Source organism: Chamaea fasciata, unplaced genomic scaffold (genome assembly GCF_029207755.1).
Source record: "Chamaea fasciata isolate MVZ Bird 193981 ecotype frontalis unplaced genomic scaffold, bChaFas1.0.hap1 SCAF_9, whole genome shotgun sequence".
In the NCBI taxonomy this organism is placed as follows: domain Eukaryota; kingdom Metazoa; phylum Chordata; class Aves; order Passeriformes; family Sylviidae; genus Chamaea; species Chamaea fasciata.
The window spans coordinates 28,628,372-28,645,615 of NW_027094094.1; the positions used below are offsets into that span (position 1 = coordinate 28,628,372).

Consider the following 17,244-nt stretch of genomic DNA (forward strand, 5'->3'; position numbering starts at 1 on the left):
GTTCATCTCCCATATGTACTTAGAAAAGAACCTCCCAAGAAAAATGCAGAGTCTCAGCTGGGAAAATAGAAATAATAAAGAGCAGAAAATGAAGTTTGCTTGTGTGTCCCTTTTACTGTGGCTCATCAAAGTGTAAATTGTTTCATTTCAAAGGAGTTTCTGTTTTAAATATGTGTATACATATGTGCATACACATCCACCATCTCTAAACCTTGCAGAGATTGGCTGTGCATCGTGCTTGAACAATGGTTTAAGGATGAATATGATTTCTGCTTGTGTTTATGTTGCTGACAGATATGGATAGGGCCATTATTTTAACTGTGGGCATTGCTGGCTTCTTAACTGAACCTCGGAGCACTTGATAGCTTCGGATGCTTTGTCCTGTCAGCCTGCAAACACTCACAGCAGTGATGCCAGCCACTCTGTGCACCCTGCCACTCTGTGCACCGTATTATTAGTGCTTATTCACCTGAGGAATTTCATCCCTTTCCAATGCTTTCCATCACTGACATCCAGACTTGAGTAACTGTACCCCAATGGCTCCTGAGGGACCCCCTCTGAGCCTTTGTGAAAGGCTCTTCAGGGATGTGCTTGTACTGGAGCACACTAAACAGTGATCAAATGGGTCCTTCACTGAACGAATCGTGCTTATTTTCTGTGCAGGGAATAAATCACAAGATAGTGGGATTGCAGAGATGGAGGAGCTTCCAGTCCCACACAACATCAAAATAAGTAACATCACATGTGATTCCTTCAAGATTTCTTGGGACATGGATTCTAAATCCAAGGATCGCATTACTCATTACTTCATCGATCTCAACAAGAAAGAAAACAAGAATTCCAACAAATTCAAACACAAGGTAATTTTCATTTCAAAATCAAGGCACAAATACTTGATTTTAAACAGATGAATCTCTGTGTTTTATTAAATTTTCAAAGCCAGGTCATAGGAAACAGGAATTGGATATCCAGCAAAGGTGGGTTTTGATAAATCTGATGGAATTTTGGTTTACTCAAAGTACCTTCTCTCTCTCCAGCCTATGTGCATGTACACACAAATACATTTGTTCACATCACCTTTTCTGTTTCATTTGAAAGCATTTTTGGAACCTCTACAATGTAGTGCAAGACTGCCATTTTTATTCCTGACTAGTTCTTTATCATTATTTACAAAATGTGTGTATTCTCTGCCTGCCCTTGTTCAGTGACAGACTCCTGAGAGCAACACATACCATTTTACAGAAGAGCCAGAAATTCTAATGCACTTCAGGAAGGCTTCCAGCAATTTTAGTTTGCAGCACTCAGCACTGTGACCTGAATATTCATCTGGCCTCTTTCCTCGAGCCTCTGGTGCAGGAACATATTGAAGGCATTGCAGGATCTGTACTTACCAAATCCAGCAAATTCTGCTTTGACCTCAGAACAGCAGAAATACTGGGATGTCCAGAGAAACATGGAATGAGATAGAACATTCTCCAAGTTTAAAAATAATGTTGGCATTATCTGAAAGATAAGGTTTGCCAAGGCACAAATAACCATCCAAACAAATGTAAGGGCTGTAATTATCTCAGCACCTAAATAACTGTTGGTTTCTAAGCCAGTGGGATAAACAGAAAATATTCTCACCAATTTCTCTGAGGCTTTTTATTGTGAGAGTATTTTTCATGAGATTTCTGTTAATGGCAGGTGTATAATTTTCTTATTTTACCTTTTTTGTTGTTGTTGTTTTTTGGTTGGAAGTAACATATGCGTTACGAGTAACGAAAAAATCACTTATTTTGTGATTCACTGAAAATCACTATTGCTTGAAATTGAGAATTTTACATGTTTGGCCACGGTGTTGCAGTTGCTAGGAACAGTGTGTGAAGAAGCACTACCAAACCAAATGTTATAATAGGCATGTATTATACCCCATTTTTAATTGTAATAGCAAATACAGTAGGGTACTTCTGCTTTTTTCTTGCTCTTACTAATTTTGGATTGACAGCCTTTGAATCGAAATTCCCATTTTACACTGCAGGACTAAATATGCTCTCTAAAGTGGGATAGATTCTTTCTAATTTCATTTATTTTATTATTCTGCATGTTTTTTTCATGCATGTGCAAATTGATGTATACTTGGAACATTTATTTTTTGTGAAAAGGAGAGCCATCCTAATAGAACAAACACCACATACACTTCAGAATATTTATCACAGTGATGAGACTAGACTTAAAATGGAGAGGGGGAGAAGGATATTGGTAGTGTAATTAAGATAAGCTCTTAGATTTATTTTGTGTTTCTCAGCAATCCCCTAGCCTTTTACTGTGCAGTAGTGTTTAGTCAAAGGACAAAGGTAATTGGTTTTGTAAGAACGGGAGACTGAAATCTATCAATTAAAATGATGAGTAATTTGGATGTCTTGTTGGAATGAACTAAAAATTGTTTGCTACTAGTTTTGTTAGTGACTTGGTTAAAACTTTTTTGTGTGTGTGATTTTTTGAAGGTTTTATTCCCAAGCCTGCATGACAGAGATCCAGAGAGCAGAGAGGGTGGACAATAGTAAAGCACAGACTGAATACTCCAACTCTGTGCCAGAGCACTTGGGTGTTCACTTTCATGCATCTCTAGTACAAAGGAATTTTTAGCACACCTTCTAGAACGAACTTTGGTTGATAATTGAAGTGGTCAGATTCCAAATGTGTAACCCAGGTGTGGTTCAAGGCAAGCATCCTTCCTCCCTCTGAGGTCAGCGGTAGGAGTTCCCCAGCTGAAGCTCAGCAGCAGGCGCTGATAGCCCAGCAGCTGTAGCACTCGGGGCTGGGTCCTCACAGCAGGGAACTGACTTCCTAACAAAGCTTTTGCATAAAGGAGAAGGATAGCACTGCCCTTTCTCCTGGCAGAGCTGTTTAGTGAGAAGAGTGAGCCCTACTGCCTAGATAAGAAAAAGAGCTTTGGGGTTTACTCCTAGGAGTCATCCAGCACCCTGAGGATGCCTGTGAAAGGAGAATTCATCCTTACTTTGCTTACAGGTAGGGTAAAGCACTACAAGTGCCCCTCTCTCTCACAGGTGATAACGCAAAGGACCAGCTCATTTTCTAACTTGTACAGAGTTAACATTAAGTATCAGTTTGCTCAGATGGCTGTGGGTTACTTGGGATTTAGACTTAACCTGATAGATCCATGCTGTACGTCAGGGAAGGGAGCTGATTGTTTTCTTGTGTACCTGGGAGACCACCCGTGAATGATTCATCCTTCCAATACTCCTGTTGGTAAATACATATTCAGCATACTTAGGGTGTATAAAGTTTTATTTTTGACTATTGTCATCATTTCTGTGAAGGAGAAGGTTTGTATTGGTAGTGGTGTGCAAAGACTAGAATTGTAATAAGATTTTGTCTTCTTTTCAGTTCATTTTGCATACCTCCTCTCTTTTTTAGAATATTGAAATATGATTACTCCCATGTAATAAGAAAAATACTCAAATATTTATCAAAAATGGGACTAGAATCTGAGTGTGCTGATTTCCCACAATGTGTTCTATGAGATGACCTGGTGAAGGGAACAGTAACATGAAATGGGAGGAAGTTGAAGACTGAAAGCTGCCTCTTTTCCCAAAAAGTAGAGTGACTCATACACCTTGCTGCTTAGTTATTCAAAGCTTCCAGGCTGTTCTTAGAAATTATTGCCATCTAGGTACCTTTAGAGTTGTCTGGTGGGTGCTGGTAGTGGAGCAGCCATCTGCCACTCCAGAATCCTGGCTCTCCTTGAGCTGGCATAGTACCTGCTTTGCACTTCTTTGGTGGCTCTGCCAGGAATGAGAGCTGAGCAGAAGGGAGCTGAAGGGGAGAAGTGGAGAATCCCCAGAGGAAAATCAATGTGAACATTTGAACATTTCCTCTGTATTGTGGCCTCTAAAAAAAATATGGTGTTTGTTTAGAAAAAAAACAGCAGATTAGAGTTGTGAGAAGCATCACATCTGTCCCTCCTCTCCAGCTGTGCAAGACATAAACCCCTCTGTTTAATGTGGTGGTCTGCCCCCTTTATTTTTTTGTTTTTACCTTTTTTTTTTTTCTTTTTTTTTTCTTTTTTTTTTTTTTTTTTTTTTTTGTAGTCTCCCCCTTTTTTGCTATGGTTGAAAGAGGTTGCTGATGCACAGCTGGAAGGTAAAGCTTTGACACCTGAGGGCTACAAGGCTTTTAATGTTACATGAAGACCGACAAAATTATAAGGGAAGAAGAGTGGGGGTAAAGGCTCACTGGGGTGTGAGCACAGAGATCTGACCCAGGTAAAAGCTGTTCTTACAATAATCCAAGACGAGGTGACAAGAAGACCAATAATGTTAACTGTGGCACCTGCTGACTGCATTAGCAGCAGCAGACTCAGTCCACTGGGATGCATTTTGGGCTGGTAGCTTTAGATGTCATTTGGTTTTAATTTTTTTTCTTTTTAATTTTTGTGTATATATTATTAATTGTACCTTGCATGACTGTCTCCTTTTCAGATAAAGTTTTCATCCAACTGTTATTTGATTCAAATGAGAATTGGGAAAAGAGAAGTCATGACAACAAAATTTTACCCTAGGTTATCACTCAATTACATCAATTCTTGTAATATCCCAAGCTGCTAATGTTACAGTTTCTTAATACAAAAACTGAAGAAAACCTTTTATTGATAGGAAAACAAAAGGAGAAAAATCCTTTTCCATAATAAAAGACAAGGAAAAAAGTCCTTTGGATCTTCAGAAGATATCTCTCTTCTATTCCTTTTTTCCTTAAAGGACTGCTATGCTAGTATTTATAGAAAGATGATTGTAGACTAATATTTATAGGTGAAGTGCTAAGGATGTCATTTAAAGTGCCCACTTTTCACATGGCAGCCATCTTACTATTCTGTTACTACTGGTGAATATTCAACAACAAACATCTCTCATTCTATCACAGCTCCTCAGGTACACTGCAGAGAACCATTTACCTCCATTGTGAGTCCTTTCTCCCACAGTTCTAGCATAAACTGTCCTGTCCTTCAATTTTTTCTGTCCCTTGGTGGTCTGTACCAAAGTCTTTGGTGCTGTAGAAATCTAGTATTTTAACTACAACAAGCAGCTATTTTTCTTGGTTGCACATTGGGGCTACTATATACTGGAAGAGCAAATCAGAGGATCTGAAGGGGCAGCAGAGGGGAAAGCAAAAGGTTCAGGGATAGGCACAAGCTGTTTGGCTTCTTCTGGCCATTCCTGTACAGAAGGGTATTTTTGGAATAGGTGAACCAGCCATAGTTACTCTGCAATGTGTTTTATTTTCTCTGTTAAAATTTAGTTTGGAAGATAGCAGCAGCAGTGTAGCTGGACTGATTGACAGCAGGAGGAATTTTGTTTGATTATATTGGCTGAAAGAAACTGGTGAGAGGACAAGAAGCTCTTAAATTAAGATACCTTTGTTCTCAGTTTTGCATACAGAAGTGCAAATGGCCCTAGTCTGAATTATATATTTGGGCTATATGTAATGGTATTACTCTGCAGTCACTGGGAGCAAATAATTAATTCGTACATGCAAGTTATCCCCATGTCTCTTAGAACAAGCCTTACACCACTGTCCTCTGCCACTGCTCACTTTGCTGCACCAACAAACTGTGGGAAGTAACTCGAGTTTGCAGAGAAGAGCTAGGGGTTGGGGAGTACACGGCAAAGGCAGTGAAGGAAAGAGTGGCAGATTGGTTTGGTTTCACTGCTGACTTGTGTGTGGTTGTGTCCTTTTGTTCCTGCCAGGATGTACCCACCAAGCTGGTGGCCAAGGCTGTTCCTCTGCCCATGACGGTGCGTGGGCACTGGTTCCTGAGCCCCAGGACAGAGTACACGGTAGCAGTGCAGACGGCCTCCAAGCAGGTCGATGGCGATTACGTCGTCTCAGAGTGGAGTGAAATCATCGAGTTCTGCACCGCAGGTAACGCTGCTGAGGGAGCTTGTTCCACAGCCTGGAGTCAATTAATGCTGCCTCTGCTGCCAGACTGGGCTGGTCACCTGCCAGTGCTGACTGTGCTGGTAGTCTTCAAGAGTCACCCTTGGAAACTGGAATTTAAACTTTAGGCTTTGTGTGTGCCGAGATTTGGCAGGTTAAGCAGAGGCAGCTGGACCTCCCTTTGCTTGTGCAGTAGCTTAGCTGTCCCAAAGGGGCACCAGTGCTTCTCCCAGGCTAGGAAAGGGCCACCTGTGTGCCTGTCACTGGCTACCAGCACCTGTGGGGAAAAGGTAGAATGGCAGCTCCCTGACAGCTTAAGACATTCTGCTGCTCTGCCTTCTCTTCGTGCTGCAGAGTGTCAGCACCATCAACACCCCATTTCAACAGTCACTTTGGCCTGTCTTTGATTTATGAGGCTTCCTTCAGATGTTCATGACCTGCTGTCACTGTGCATGCCTGTGTGAAAGCTGAAGACTGAGGCACGCACAGTGTGAATCCCCATGTTGGCTGGGGAGCCTTTAAGCTGGGTCCTAAGCAAGCTGTGTTAGTTCCGTCATTAGTTGTTGGCTCACAGACACTTATATTGTAGCAAAGTTTGTCAACTGATAGGAGCCAGAGGGCAGTCCTGAGCTCCTCTGCAGTCCCAAACACAGGGAAACCGGCTCTAAAATAGGAAATGCTGAGGTGAAAGTTGCTCTAGGCTTGCAGAATCTTCATGAGGAAGGAGTGGGGAGAATCACAAATGCCCGCTCCTGCCATTTGATTTGCTTGTTGCCACTGTTGAAAACTGGGGCATGATGTGTTGTATATCACCAAGACTCTGTTCCCGGTGTTCAGTCTGCATGTGTCTGTGGCTTTTGGAGAGTGTTGTGGTTTTCTTGCCCACTGTACTAGCAGTTTGTCTTTCCTTTCCAGATTATTCAAAAGTTCACCTAACACAGCTATTGGAAAAAGCTGAAGTGATTGCAGGCCGTATGCTTAAACTGTCTGTTTTTTATCGGAATCAGCACAAAGAATACTTTGATTATATCAGGTAAGAAACTAAACATACACAGAGTCCTTTGGCAAATTAAAAGAGGAATGGAAATAAGTAAATAGAGACAGCTGTGCTAAAAGTAGAGCAGAATGTCTGTATGCTTTATAGCCCGTTCAGAGGAAGGCAAAGAATCAAATACAACTCGTTTCTTTCACCCTGCTTAACTCAGCACTTCCACTGCGCAATAAAAGTCTGTGTTTTGAAACAGAAACTGAGGTGCTCATAGGGCCTCCAGCTAGATTTAAGCATCTGTAATCATAATGGAGAGTTTAGTAGCCAAATATTTTCATTGTACTGAGAAATTAAGAGCAAGATGACTGAGAGTAGGAGTGTACAACAGTGTGCATAGGCATTTGCCTGCATGTAAGAGTTCCATCTCAAATATTTGCTCTCCACGTACAACCATCCCATTTCCATGCCCAAGTGCAGTTATACAGACTCCGCAATCAGAATGTTAATGTATAGACCATGTGGGGAGGGAAGAGGGCATGACGTTTAGACAAGGTTAAGACACCATGCTTCAGTTGGAATGAAAAACTAGGATGGCTGGAGGTAGGTTCCCTGTTCTATTGGAGACCCAGCGTGCTCTCCACACATGGTTGAAGTGTCAGTACAAGAGAAAAGCAGACTTTTTGATGGAAGGAGTCACAGCTCATGTGCTGAGTGAGCAGGAGCAGCCACACAGAGTAACCTTCTCCTGTTAGAAGAACACGGATGAGAGGTAAGCAGTGTGCTGAAAGGCTGCAGCACTGACTGTGCTTCTTTAATATTCACTGGGAGATGGGCCTCCCGGTGGGCCACATAATTTCAGTTTTATGTGTGTCACACTAGTACCTGCCTAGAATGGAAAGTTTTTAAAACAACTCAAGGCAATCCAGCTTCAAAGAACAGACTCCACCACACTTGGAAACATTCCCACTTTGTATCTGATGAGTATCTGATTCATTCCAAGAGTGTATTGAATATTGCAGAGCATGGGCTTGCTCTTCCCCATCTGTGTTTTGGAAGGATTGTTTTATTGCACACAGGGACAGAGCTGCAAAACTCAGAGGAGGTAGAGAATAAATTGCAGTTGTTGAGGCTCTTCGAGGCCCTCATAAACCACTGCTGCCATCCTGGGCTGCATACCACAGAAGGGAAATGCCTGTGCCCTTCTGATTCCCAGGTTGCTTTGTTTTCAGCTATGTAATCATAGTACATCTGCCTTTGTGTTCATTAGTATTGAAAATTGCCACTGGGGTGCATTTATAGCTGTGGGTTTGGCCTCGTTCTGCCAAATGTGTCTCTAATTAATTGCACTCTCTCTATTCCCGTTCTTCCTGTTAAGTTCCTTCTTGGTTAGACACCAATAGAGATGAGTTTGTTTTCCCTCTGTTAGTGAACTGGAGACAAGAAACTCTTTTGCAGCAGGAAGCTACAATGCCAGAACTGGCTGATGGTCACATCTTTTAGTCAGAAATAGACTAATACAGTACCAGGGCTAACCCTTCCCCAGTACACTTGTTTGTATGTTATGTTAAAAACCCTAACCATGTACTTCCTGTTAGGGGAAAATTGTCATTCCATGCCTGCCAATGGCCTCTGGTGTCATCACACAGCCTGGAAGAGCTCTGGTAGCATTGGCATACAGGTATCTGTTCCTGGTGCTAGAGCAGCAGCCCCCAAATGGAGGATTTGAGGTGGGAGCTCAGAGAGGCTGTTTGTGTCACTGCAGCTTACCTGGGCTGGGAGTACCACCAAGCAGCTCAGATCCCCCAAAAGGGCGACCTATAATTAGCCTAATTGGCCACTGGATGTCAGTATCTTGCCACAGAAATGGAACCTACTTCCTCAGAATGAAGCCTGACTTTTCAGGTTGAAGAGGATTCAGGTGGTTATTTAAGCTTTCAACCTTTTCTTTTTTCTTCTTCTTTTTCCCCTAGTAACCTCCTCAGTCGTAAAATACTAATTATACCCCCCCTCCAATCAATGTCCTATGAAATAGGGCTTGAGACAATAAGTAGGTAGTATTTGAATGGCTCAGAAAACTTCTGAAATTTATCTTAGACTGAAAATAAAGATGTGGTGCTGAGGAGATTACAAATAATGAAAAAATAATCACAGCTGGAGATATTTCTGAGTTGATTTAGAGCTGTTTTGTAATGTATGCAGAGTTTGTTTGCTTTGACTGCTACCTCCCACTTGAATCAAGTAAAACCTTCTCCCACACAGCACCATTTTACACGGACCTGTTGCAAGTTAAAAGCAGTGCAAGAACAGTCTTTCTTGACTAGTTTCCCATCTCCTAAAAGAAGGAAAGAAAAAAGAAAAAAAAAATAAAAGCAAAGCAAGAGGGGAATATAAGAATCATAAGAATCTCCAGCCCCACAGCTTCATGCATTTTTAGTCTGTCATGTCAGTGAGTATAAAGACATTGTTCTAAGGGTGCCTGGCAAATATGGTTTTGCAGGACTTACAAAAGGGGATGGTTCCCTTTCTGGTATCATGTGGTTGCAGGTGCAGACGGAGCCAAAGCTGCCACTGGGGCACTTCCAGAGCTGTGTGCAACACAAACACTGTGAAATGCCCTGCTAAACACAAACGCTCAGGTGCTAAGGAGGGTTAGATGGGATGTTTTGGAGTGTTCTCCTAAATTTAGCAGCCTAATGCCGCTGAGTGCAATTTAGGATTTGGGGTTTTAAAAATTCACATGTTCATTTTATATTTCTTTTCATTGGAATGAAATTAGGCTAAGTATTAAAAAAAAAAAAAAAAAAAAAAAGTCTTTTTTTTCCCCTTAGGACTAGTGACTGCAGAAGCTGGATACCAACCAAAGTGGAAACTAACCAAATTGCCTAATTCTCTATGCTCAGCTCTGCACTGATTGAAGTAGGCAGTAGACCAGTTAGACTTGAAATGATCATTTGGGGACAAAAAAATACTGGCAGACAGTACATTCTTTCCTATAACCTCTGAAAAGAAGCCTTCAGAAATAACTTTCACTGGCAGTTTTCTACATCAACTATATACTGCCTATGCTAAAAATACATATTAACAAACAGTGTATTCAGCATATGGAGACTGACTTGTGATACTCAACATGTGTTTATTGTTAGACATGTAGTGTAAGTCTGAACAAATTAGCTAATTAAAGATACTTGTGGTTTGGGGGCTTTTTTGTTTGTGCTTTTTTTGCCTGCATGTGATAGCCAGACAGCTGACAGAGAAGGCAGGCTCGAAAAGCAGATTTTCCCCTTGAGCAGGAATTATTCTAGCTCTTCCCAAGTCTGATGACATTTGATTTTCTTGGTCCTAAGACCATGACACTAACCCCAGCTTTCAGTTTAATGGTTTTCCTTTGTGTCCCTTCAGTCCTGTTTCCAAACAGCATGCTGTCCTAACTTTCCACTTTTCCTTTACCATGTGTTACAAAATAAACAATACCAGTCCTTCATTTGTAGAGAGCATCATGGGAATGCTATGCAGCCCTCTGTTAAGGATAACAGTGGCAGCCATGGCTCTCCGATCAGTGGGAAGCTGGAAGGCATCTTCTTTAGCTGCAACACCGAGTTTAACACAGGGAAGCCACCCCAAGATTCACCCTATGGAAGATACAGGTATGAGATTGCAGCTGAAAAACTCTTCAACCCCAATACTAACTTGTACTTTGGAGACTTCTACTGCATGTACACAGCCTACCACTACGTCATCCTCGTGATCGCCCCCGTGGGGTCACCAGGAGATGAGTTCTGTAAGCAGCGCCTTCCCCAGCTAAATATAAAAGATAACAAATTTCTGACCTGCGATGAAGAGGATGGGGTCATGGTTTACCATCACGCCCAGGATGTTATATTGGAAGTAATTTACACTGATCCTGTGGATCTCTCCCTTGGCACAGTTGCGGAAATTACTGGTCACCAACTAATGAGCTTGTCTACTGCAAATGCAAAGAAAGATCCCAGCTGCAAGACCTGCAATATCAGTGTTGGACGTTAAAACTTCCCTCAGTCCTTAGGAGCCTTCAAACCTCTGTTGCCCATTTCCATAGTCAGACAGTTCTGTCGGAAGCATGCACATGCCGCTGTCACCAAAAGCAACTTCCAGTCTTCGAAATCTCCAATAGCCTTCTTAGGATTTCTTCTCTCCCTCTTTCCCTCCTGTCCCCCTGATGCTTTAAATGATTAGAAGTCCTGGATTTCTTTCTGGCAACCATTTATACCTAGATGCTGCAAAAATTGTTTTCTGTTTCTTGCCAAACATAACAAAATCCTATATAAACTGCTTTAGCAAAATAAAAATAACGGCTTCTAAATGGTGTTTAAATATGCATTCATTTTAACTACTGAACAAGTACTGGGATAACTGAACAGCATGAAAGGTTGTAATTGCAGCATGATTTGAATTTCAGAGCCTAGAAATGTCAGCACTTCCAACGTGTTGTTTGACAGTGTTATTTATGTTATTTATATTAGCTAACTGAAAACAGAAACTGTGTCTCGACATAATAAATATAATAGAAAAATATTTTATTTGTACTGTTGTATAAAATATTATACAATCATATAGAATATATAGATTACATTTTAATATCAATTGTATACATGTCATTAAATCATTTTCCCTTATCAAAGATGTAGTTTGTAAACTTCAAATAGCTCTGTATCTGTTCCTGTTGCTCTAGATGACTTTAATTAAAACAGATTTATGAAGACCATTTCTGATTCATAAAAGTTAAGTTATAAATTATTAAATCAGTACACTGAAACAACAAACAGCTGCAAAATAAAAAATTCCTTTTTTAGTGTTCATATTTTTTCCTCCACAGTACTTGAAGGTGTGTACATCTCCCAAATCATGCCATTACATACTAAATACAAACATGGTTGGTACATAATAGGCTTTATAAAATCAAAATCTTCTTACCAAGATAGAAAACAGGTTGCTTATACTATGTGGTCAATACAAAATGACAGGTAAAGCAAAACACTAAACATGATTCAACTGGTTCCAGTCCCTTTTTTTTTTCTCTTTAAGTAATTCTTCCCTCCTTTCTGTCTGATCTAGGACTTTCCCAGAATCCCTGTTTTTCATTTCTAGTACAAAACCTGCTGATAATCCCTCTATTACTAGTCCACTTTTCACACCAATGGCCTATCGCTAACAGTGACAAATCTCCTTAATATTACAAAGCGTGGTGCTCTGAAAGTTAAGAAAGATGCGTAATTCCAATGGAAAAATAACTTTTTATGACCTTATTTTCAGTGAACAATAAGTCTAGCAGTCCTCATCAGATAACTGTGACACTCACTTATATACCATGTACTTTATCTATCCAAAATATCTTAGCATAATGCAGTAATCTAGTCCTGTTTTTATATATATATATGTGGCAATTTATAACACAAGAAGTACTTCAACATTTTACAAAGTGCATGCGTCTAAACGAGCTTTGGTAGTTAGAGAAGCGAATGTTATAGCGTCAGGCAAACCAAAGTGCAAAGGTTAATAGAGAAATCAAAATTAGCATGTAGTTGATCTATTTACTGACTTTTAAATTCTGTGAGCCAGGTCCTGTGAACTAGCGAAAAGGACAGCAGCCAGTACAATTGTTTCATGTGTTCTCGGCAACCTGTAGCTATTTCATTTTGCCAAGCATGGCAAATTCATTCCTATGACACCACTAGCTCCATTTGGCAGTCATGTTCTGGCCTTTTCTTGCACAAGCAGCATCATTGCTCTACTCCCAGCCCTGGCACTGCTTCTTCCTATGCACCTTTCTTTGAATGGCAACTCTGTCTTGACACCTAGAATATGTTCTGAGTTTTCCCTTCATTCACTTCAATTCATTTCTTTTAATCTAGTGAATCAGCACCTTAATAGCCAACGTTACTAATTACTTATAACACATGTTAATTCTGGAAGCAAACATGTGGCACATTAGCATGTACTAAGATGTACTAAAAACCTGCAGAACATTTCCTCACACTTTCAGAGCAGGTCGAACTGAGAATCTACATTACTTCAATGTCCTTTTAGTTTCTTAACATTCTCACAGTGCACTTCAAGGCTTTTTCAAAAGGAAAAATATATACTATAGTCCACTCACCCGTGCTTAATATTCTTGCATATTGCTGTCCTCTCTCATCACAGCTATTATAATAGGTAAAGTGCATCAAAAATCTCAGTGTGTCAAATAATTGTGCAGCAGACCAAGACCTGTAAAATTACTTTCTCTTTTTCATTACTTGTTTGTTTACTTGGATTATTTTTTTCCCTAGAGAACAATATCACAGCATTGTATTCACTTCAAATCGTTTTGGAAATATCATGCTTACTGATGAGAACCTCCAGGAGCCTGATTTTGGCTTTTGTGTGCTTGTATTCAGAGTATTCCTCAGCCATTGGCACCCGATCTTCTTTCTGAGGACTCCTAAGAAAAGCAAATAAAAGCACCATCACTTTTTATGAGTAAGAAGAGAAACAGTCTTAAAAATTAATTCTGCAACAACTGATGAGGATTGGGTGTTTTATTTTACTGATAGTAAATGACTAAAGATAATTTGACAACACCAAAAAGTTCTAATACAGAACTTAGAAATAATTTTTGACATACTGAATTTTCATATACCAGACAACTCTCTTGACAGCTGTGGAAGCATAATTACTTGGTTCTCAAATATGCAGAGAAGTCATATACACCATGGTTTTCAACAAAAAGGTGTTTGCTAAATGAAGAGGAGGAAAAACAGAGTGGAAAATGGCCAGTATTTAATTTGGGTTAAAAAAAAACAGTGGCTCTGGTTTTAAAGTCTGGCTGTTTAAAAATGGCCCAACTGCCAAGTCTATTCCCTACAGACTGACATCCTCACAAAGAGATTTTTAGCAGCCTCCCTTCAGCTCAGGGAATATCCTGTGCTGAGCTGGGATTTATACCCATTACAGGAGTGTCCTGGAAGATCCCCAAATCCTGGCTTTTCTCATGGATGACCACATTTTGAAGGAACTAAACAGAGAGACAGATGGACATCTCCAGAGACCAGACATTTCCAGGGTATTTTCCAGCCTTTAGGTGCAGCCCCTTTGGCCTGCCCACCCTCACAGAGACAAACAGCCCTGCCCAGCCCCCAGAGGGGACAAGGAGAGGGCTGAGCTGCAGAGTTACCTTCCTGTCTGTTTGTAGAACTGCTCCTCAAACTCTCGAAGAGCCTTGCGAAGTCTCTTCTTATCAGCTCTGGTTTCTCTGAGATGTTCGAGCAGAACAGGCCTGTGAAACAGAGACCAGAACATGAAACCCCCTTGTGCTTGAGAGGGTTGTAAAAAGCCCTGGATTTGGGTAGCAGAGAGCTCCTGCTCTGGGCCCTTGGCAGGCACTGACCAGAGGGCCCTGAGTCATCCCATCACACTCCATACAGGGTTGGACTCCTTCCCTTTTACTGGTAATGCAGCTAACAAAGGGAAGGCAGAGACTCTAGTCAACAGAGGAAAAGGGGCATCCAGGACTGGACTTTGCTACTGGCCTTAATTCCCTGTGGAATTAAAGGAGTAGAAAGGGCTCAATATCTCACAGGAGGAAATGCTGTAACTGAATTAAAGTCAACATCCAAGCCCTGCTCCTATTTGCAGCTTTTCCTAATCATTACTGTGATGCAGTGGAAATGCTAGTGGTACCCAGAAGCATCATTTGTGGAGGCCAGGTTTTAGCTAGTGTTCAGAGAATAAGGGTTTAAAGCAGAGAGATAATTCTGTTATGACATTTGCTCCTGGCAATTTTTTTTTTTTTTATAATGACAAAATGGACAGAAATATCTTCTCAGCATTTATGAGCAAACTATTGTACACATCATTAAGTTACAAGTTACATAGAAATCTAAGTAATTTTCATTTGATCTCTATAATGTTAGAGTCTAGCTAGCTTCATTTATGCATCTAAGACCTCCCAATCAAAACACAAAAGAAAGGTACAATCCCCAAGGTATCTGTCCCTGGAAGGCACAGTCTTCAACTAGTTACCTTTCTCTTCCTGGAGACAAAACCTGGCACAAAGTTGTTTGAATAAACAGCTCAAACCACCAGCATGCTGCCCAAACAATGAATCTCCTCTGCCTCCCCTCTCCCATAAGAAAGCACTGAATCACTCCTTTAGTATAGAATTTACCTATGCAACAGGTATTGCTCGTATCTCTCTTACAGGCTCACCTTTCACTTACAAAGTTTACAAGAAATGTTTTAAAACATTCGGGGGGAAAAAGGAGAACTTACATGGTTGCCTCATGTAAATTGGACATAGACAAGGCTGTTTGCCTGTAAGCTTTCTTTTCATCCAGAGGTGAAATATGTGCAGGCTCACTCTCCTCCTGTGAGTAACACAGGTGCTCTTCGACAGGGAAGCAAGACATTGGACCAGACGATAACTCATGGCTGCTTTGAGAATGGTCTTCATCTGAGTCTTCCTCCTCCTGCTTGGGAAATGCAAAGCGTTATCAAATTAATTGTTTAAATTACATTACTTACCGTAATAGGCTGACAACATAAAGAATTAGAATCTGACTTCCTGGATGTATTCATTGAAACAGATTACACAGATATTGAAAGGTTTACCAGGTCTACCTGAGGTTGTTCATGGAAGTGCTCCTGGGGTCACTGGGTTACTGTGCATTGCCTACCAGGAGTACAAAGGACAGAAGCTGGCCCTGCTCCCAGGTATCTCCAGCCAGTAATTTATTTCTGTCTGCCCAAAAGGCCTTCCACGTAGCAAAGATTTAACTAACATTCTGTATTTATGTAAGTAGTGCAGTCTAGCTGGAACTTGTACTCCTCTTATATACACATCTCCTGTGTGTATGTTATATCCAGATGTTTTGACTGTAAAAAGTGTTGGAGGAAGAGATTCCACAGTTTTATAGCTACTAGTGTGAACAACTAAAATAGATTGATATTGATGTCTTGCTGACATTCCTCCATCTTCAGAAAAACACTGAGCTATCGACACTAAGGTTAAAACACAAAAACTCCATAGGGCAAAGCTCCTAACAAGTAACACTTAGGGGGAACTTCAGTGAAATTTTTCAATGAAATGCCCATGTGTAAGTGTGCAAAGCTTTGTACTGTGATTTTTCAAAGAAATGTGAAGCTGCACTGTCATCTAAGAAGACAATGACAATTTTTTAATTGACCTAGCCCAAATTACTATTAGATTAGTATTTTTGATAGAGATGCTAATTAACTTCCAAGTAGCCAGATTCCACTGCCTTCGCTCACTATGAGAACAGTACTGTTGCATTGCACCAATATATTATTAAAGTACTAAAAATTGCATATATGTGCTACCTGATTGATGAAAGCATTGGTGAAAGATATAGAAGTTAGATATAGTGGCAGCAGAGGCCTTCATGGAAAGAGAGAAGTTTCCTTCTGTGTTGTAGATGTTTGCCATGATGGAAAACTAAAGCCAACCTTCAATGTCTTACCCAGCCCACTGAAGTTCTTTCCTCAGAAACTGCTGCTGTACATTGGAACCTCTGCCATGCACAGAAGTTGAATTTTACAGAGTATTTGCTCTATCTGAAGTATCAACACCCTGTATGAACCAATGAGCAGGTTTTTTGGATATCAGTAGTTCTATTGCTGCTAAATGGACATACAGGTACAAATCAAACATGGAATTTTGTAGGTTTCTTTGACAATGGATGAATTCTTTCCAACTTACAATTGTTGTGATCAAAGACGGAGCAGCCAGAAGTTTCTTGATAATTCTGTATCTGTCGTAAAGAGGTTTCATGAGACTCTTTTCTTGCTTAGTTACCTAAAGAAAAATCATAACAAAACACAGCCCTCAAAAATTAAAAAAATAAGAAGTAAATTTAAAAGATTCTCATTTTCTCCTGTAAAGCTGAGAAAGGTGTTAGAGGAGTATGAGCAGATGTGTATTTTGCTTCAATAGATATTCCATGGGAACTGTAATTCAATCGAGGCAATCTAAAAAGGAAAAGGAGAATACCCAGTATGATTTCCTCACTTTCTTGAGCCACACTGCCCCGGCAGAGGGTAAATTATTCTCTCTCTGAGGCTGCTGCTGGAGCAGTAGGAGTTCAGATGTGCTGTTGCTGTGCCTTGCATTGCTATCTCACCTCCTTAGCTGTGATGACAGCAGCAGGAATGCCACAGCCTGCCTGGGACAAGCCACTCATCAGCCCAGTGGGATGGAGAGCACCAAAAACATGGCTCTGCAGCCTGCACATGGAGCTGGCTGTGTGCAGGATTGCTGTGTGCTTTCCTCACCACAGCTGCCTTCC

At 40.7% G+C, this 17,244-nt stretch overlaps 2 protein-coding genes across 12 annotated transcripts in view; one reads left to right on the forward strand and one right to left on the reverse strand.

Annotated features, from left to right (window-relative positions):
• PHYHIPL (phytanoyl-CoA 2-hydroxylase interacting protein like) overlaps positions 1–11,688 on the forward strand; it is a 55,300-nt gene extending 43,612 nt beyond the window's left edge. The window contains exons 2-5 of one of the 4 annotated variants that reach the window (XM_066191652.1): positions 664–860; positions 5,748–5,922; positions 6,853–6,970; positions 10,414–11,678. In XM_066191652.1, coding sequence (XP_066047749.1) covers positions 696–860; positions 5,748–5,922; positions 6,853–6,970; positions 10,414–10,948 — 993 coding nt within the window. In that variant the 5' untranslated portion in view covers positions 664–695 and the 3' untranslated portion in view covers positions 10,949–11,678. Of the gene's footprint in view, positions 1–663; positions 861–5,747; positions 5,923–6,852; positions 6,971–10,413 lie in introns of all 4 variants that reach the window. The other 3 variants (XM_066191651.1, XM_066191653.1, XM_066191654.1) reach the window with 3 other exon arrangements.
• FAM13C (family with sequence similarity 13 member C) overlaps positions 11,462–17,244 on the reverse strand; it is a 114,007-nt gene continuing 108,224 nt past the window's right edge. For 6 of the 8 annotated variants that reach the window (XM_066191648.1, XM_066191646.1, XM_066191644.1 and 3 more), the window contains 4 exons: positions 16,659–16,754; positions 15,212–15,411; positions 14,115–14,216; positions 11,462–13,382 (listed from right to left, as the gene is read on the reverse strand). In XM_066191648.1, the coding sequence (XP_066047745.1) occupies positions 13,259–13,382; positions 14,115–14,216; positions 15,212–15,411; positions 16,659–16,754 (522 nt within the window). In that variant the 3' untranslated portion in view covers positions 11,462–13,258. The remainder of the gene's footprint in view (positions 13,383–14,114; positions 14,217–15,211; positions 15,412–16,658; positions 16,755–17,244) is intronic. The other 2 variants (XM_066191650.1, XM_066191643.1) reach the window with 1 other exon arrangement.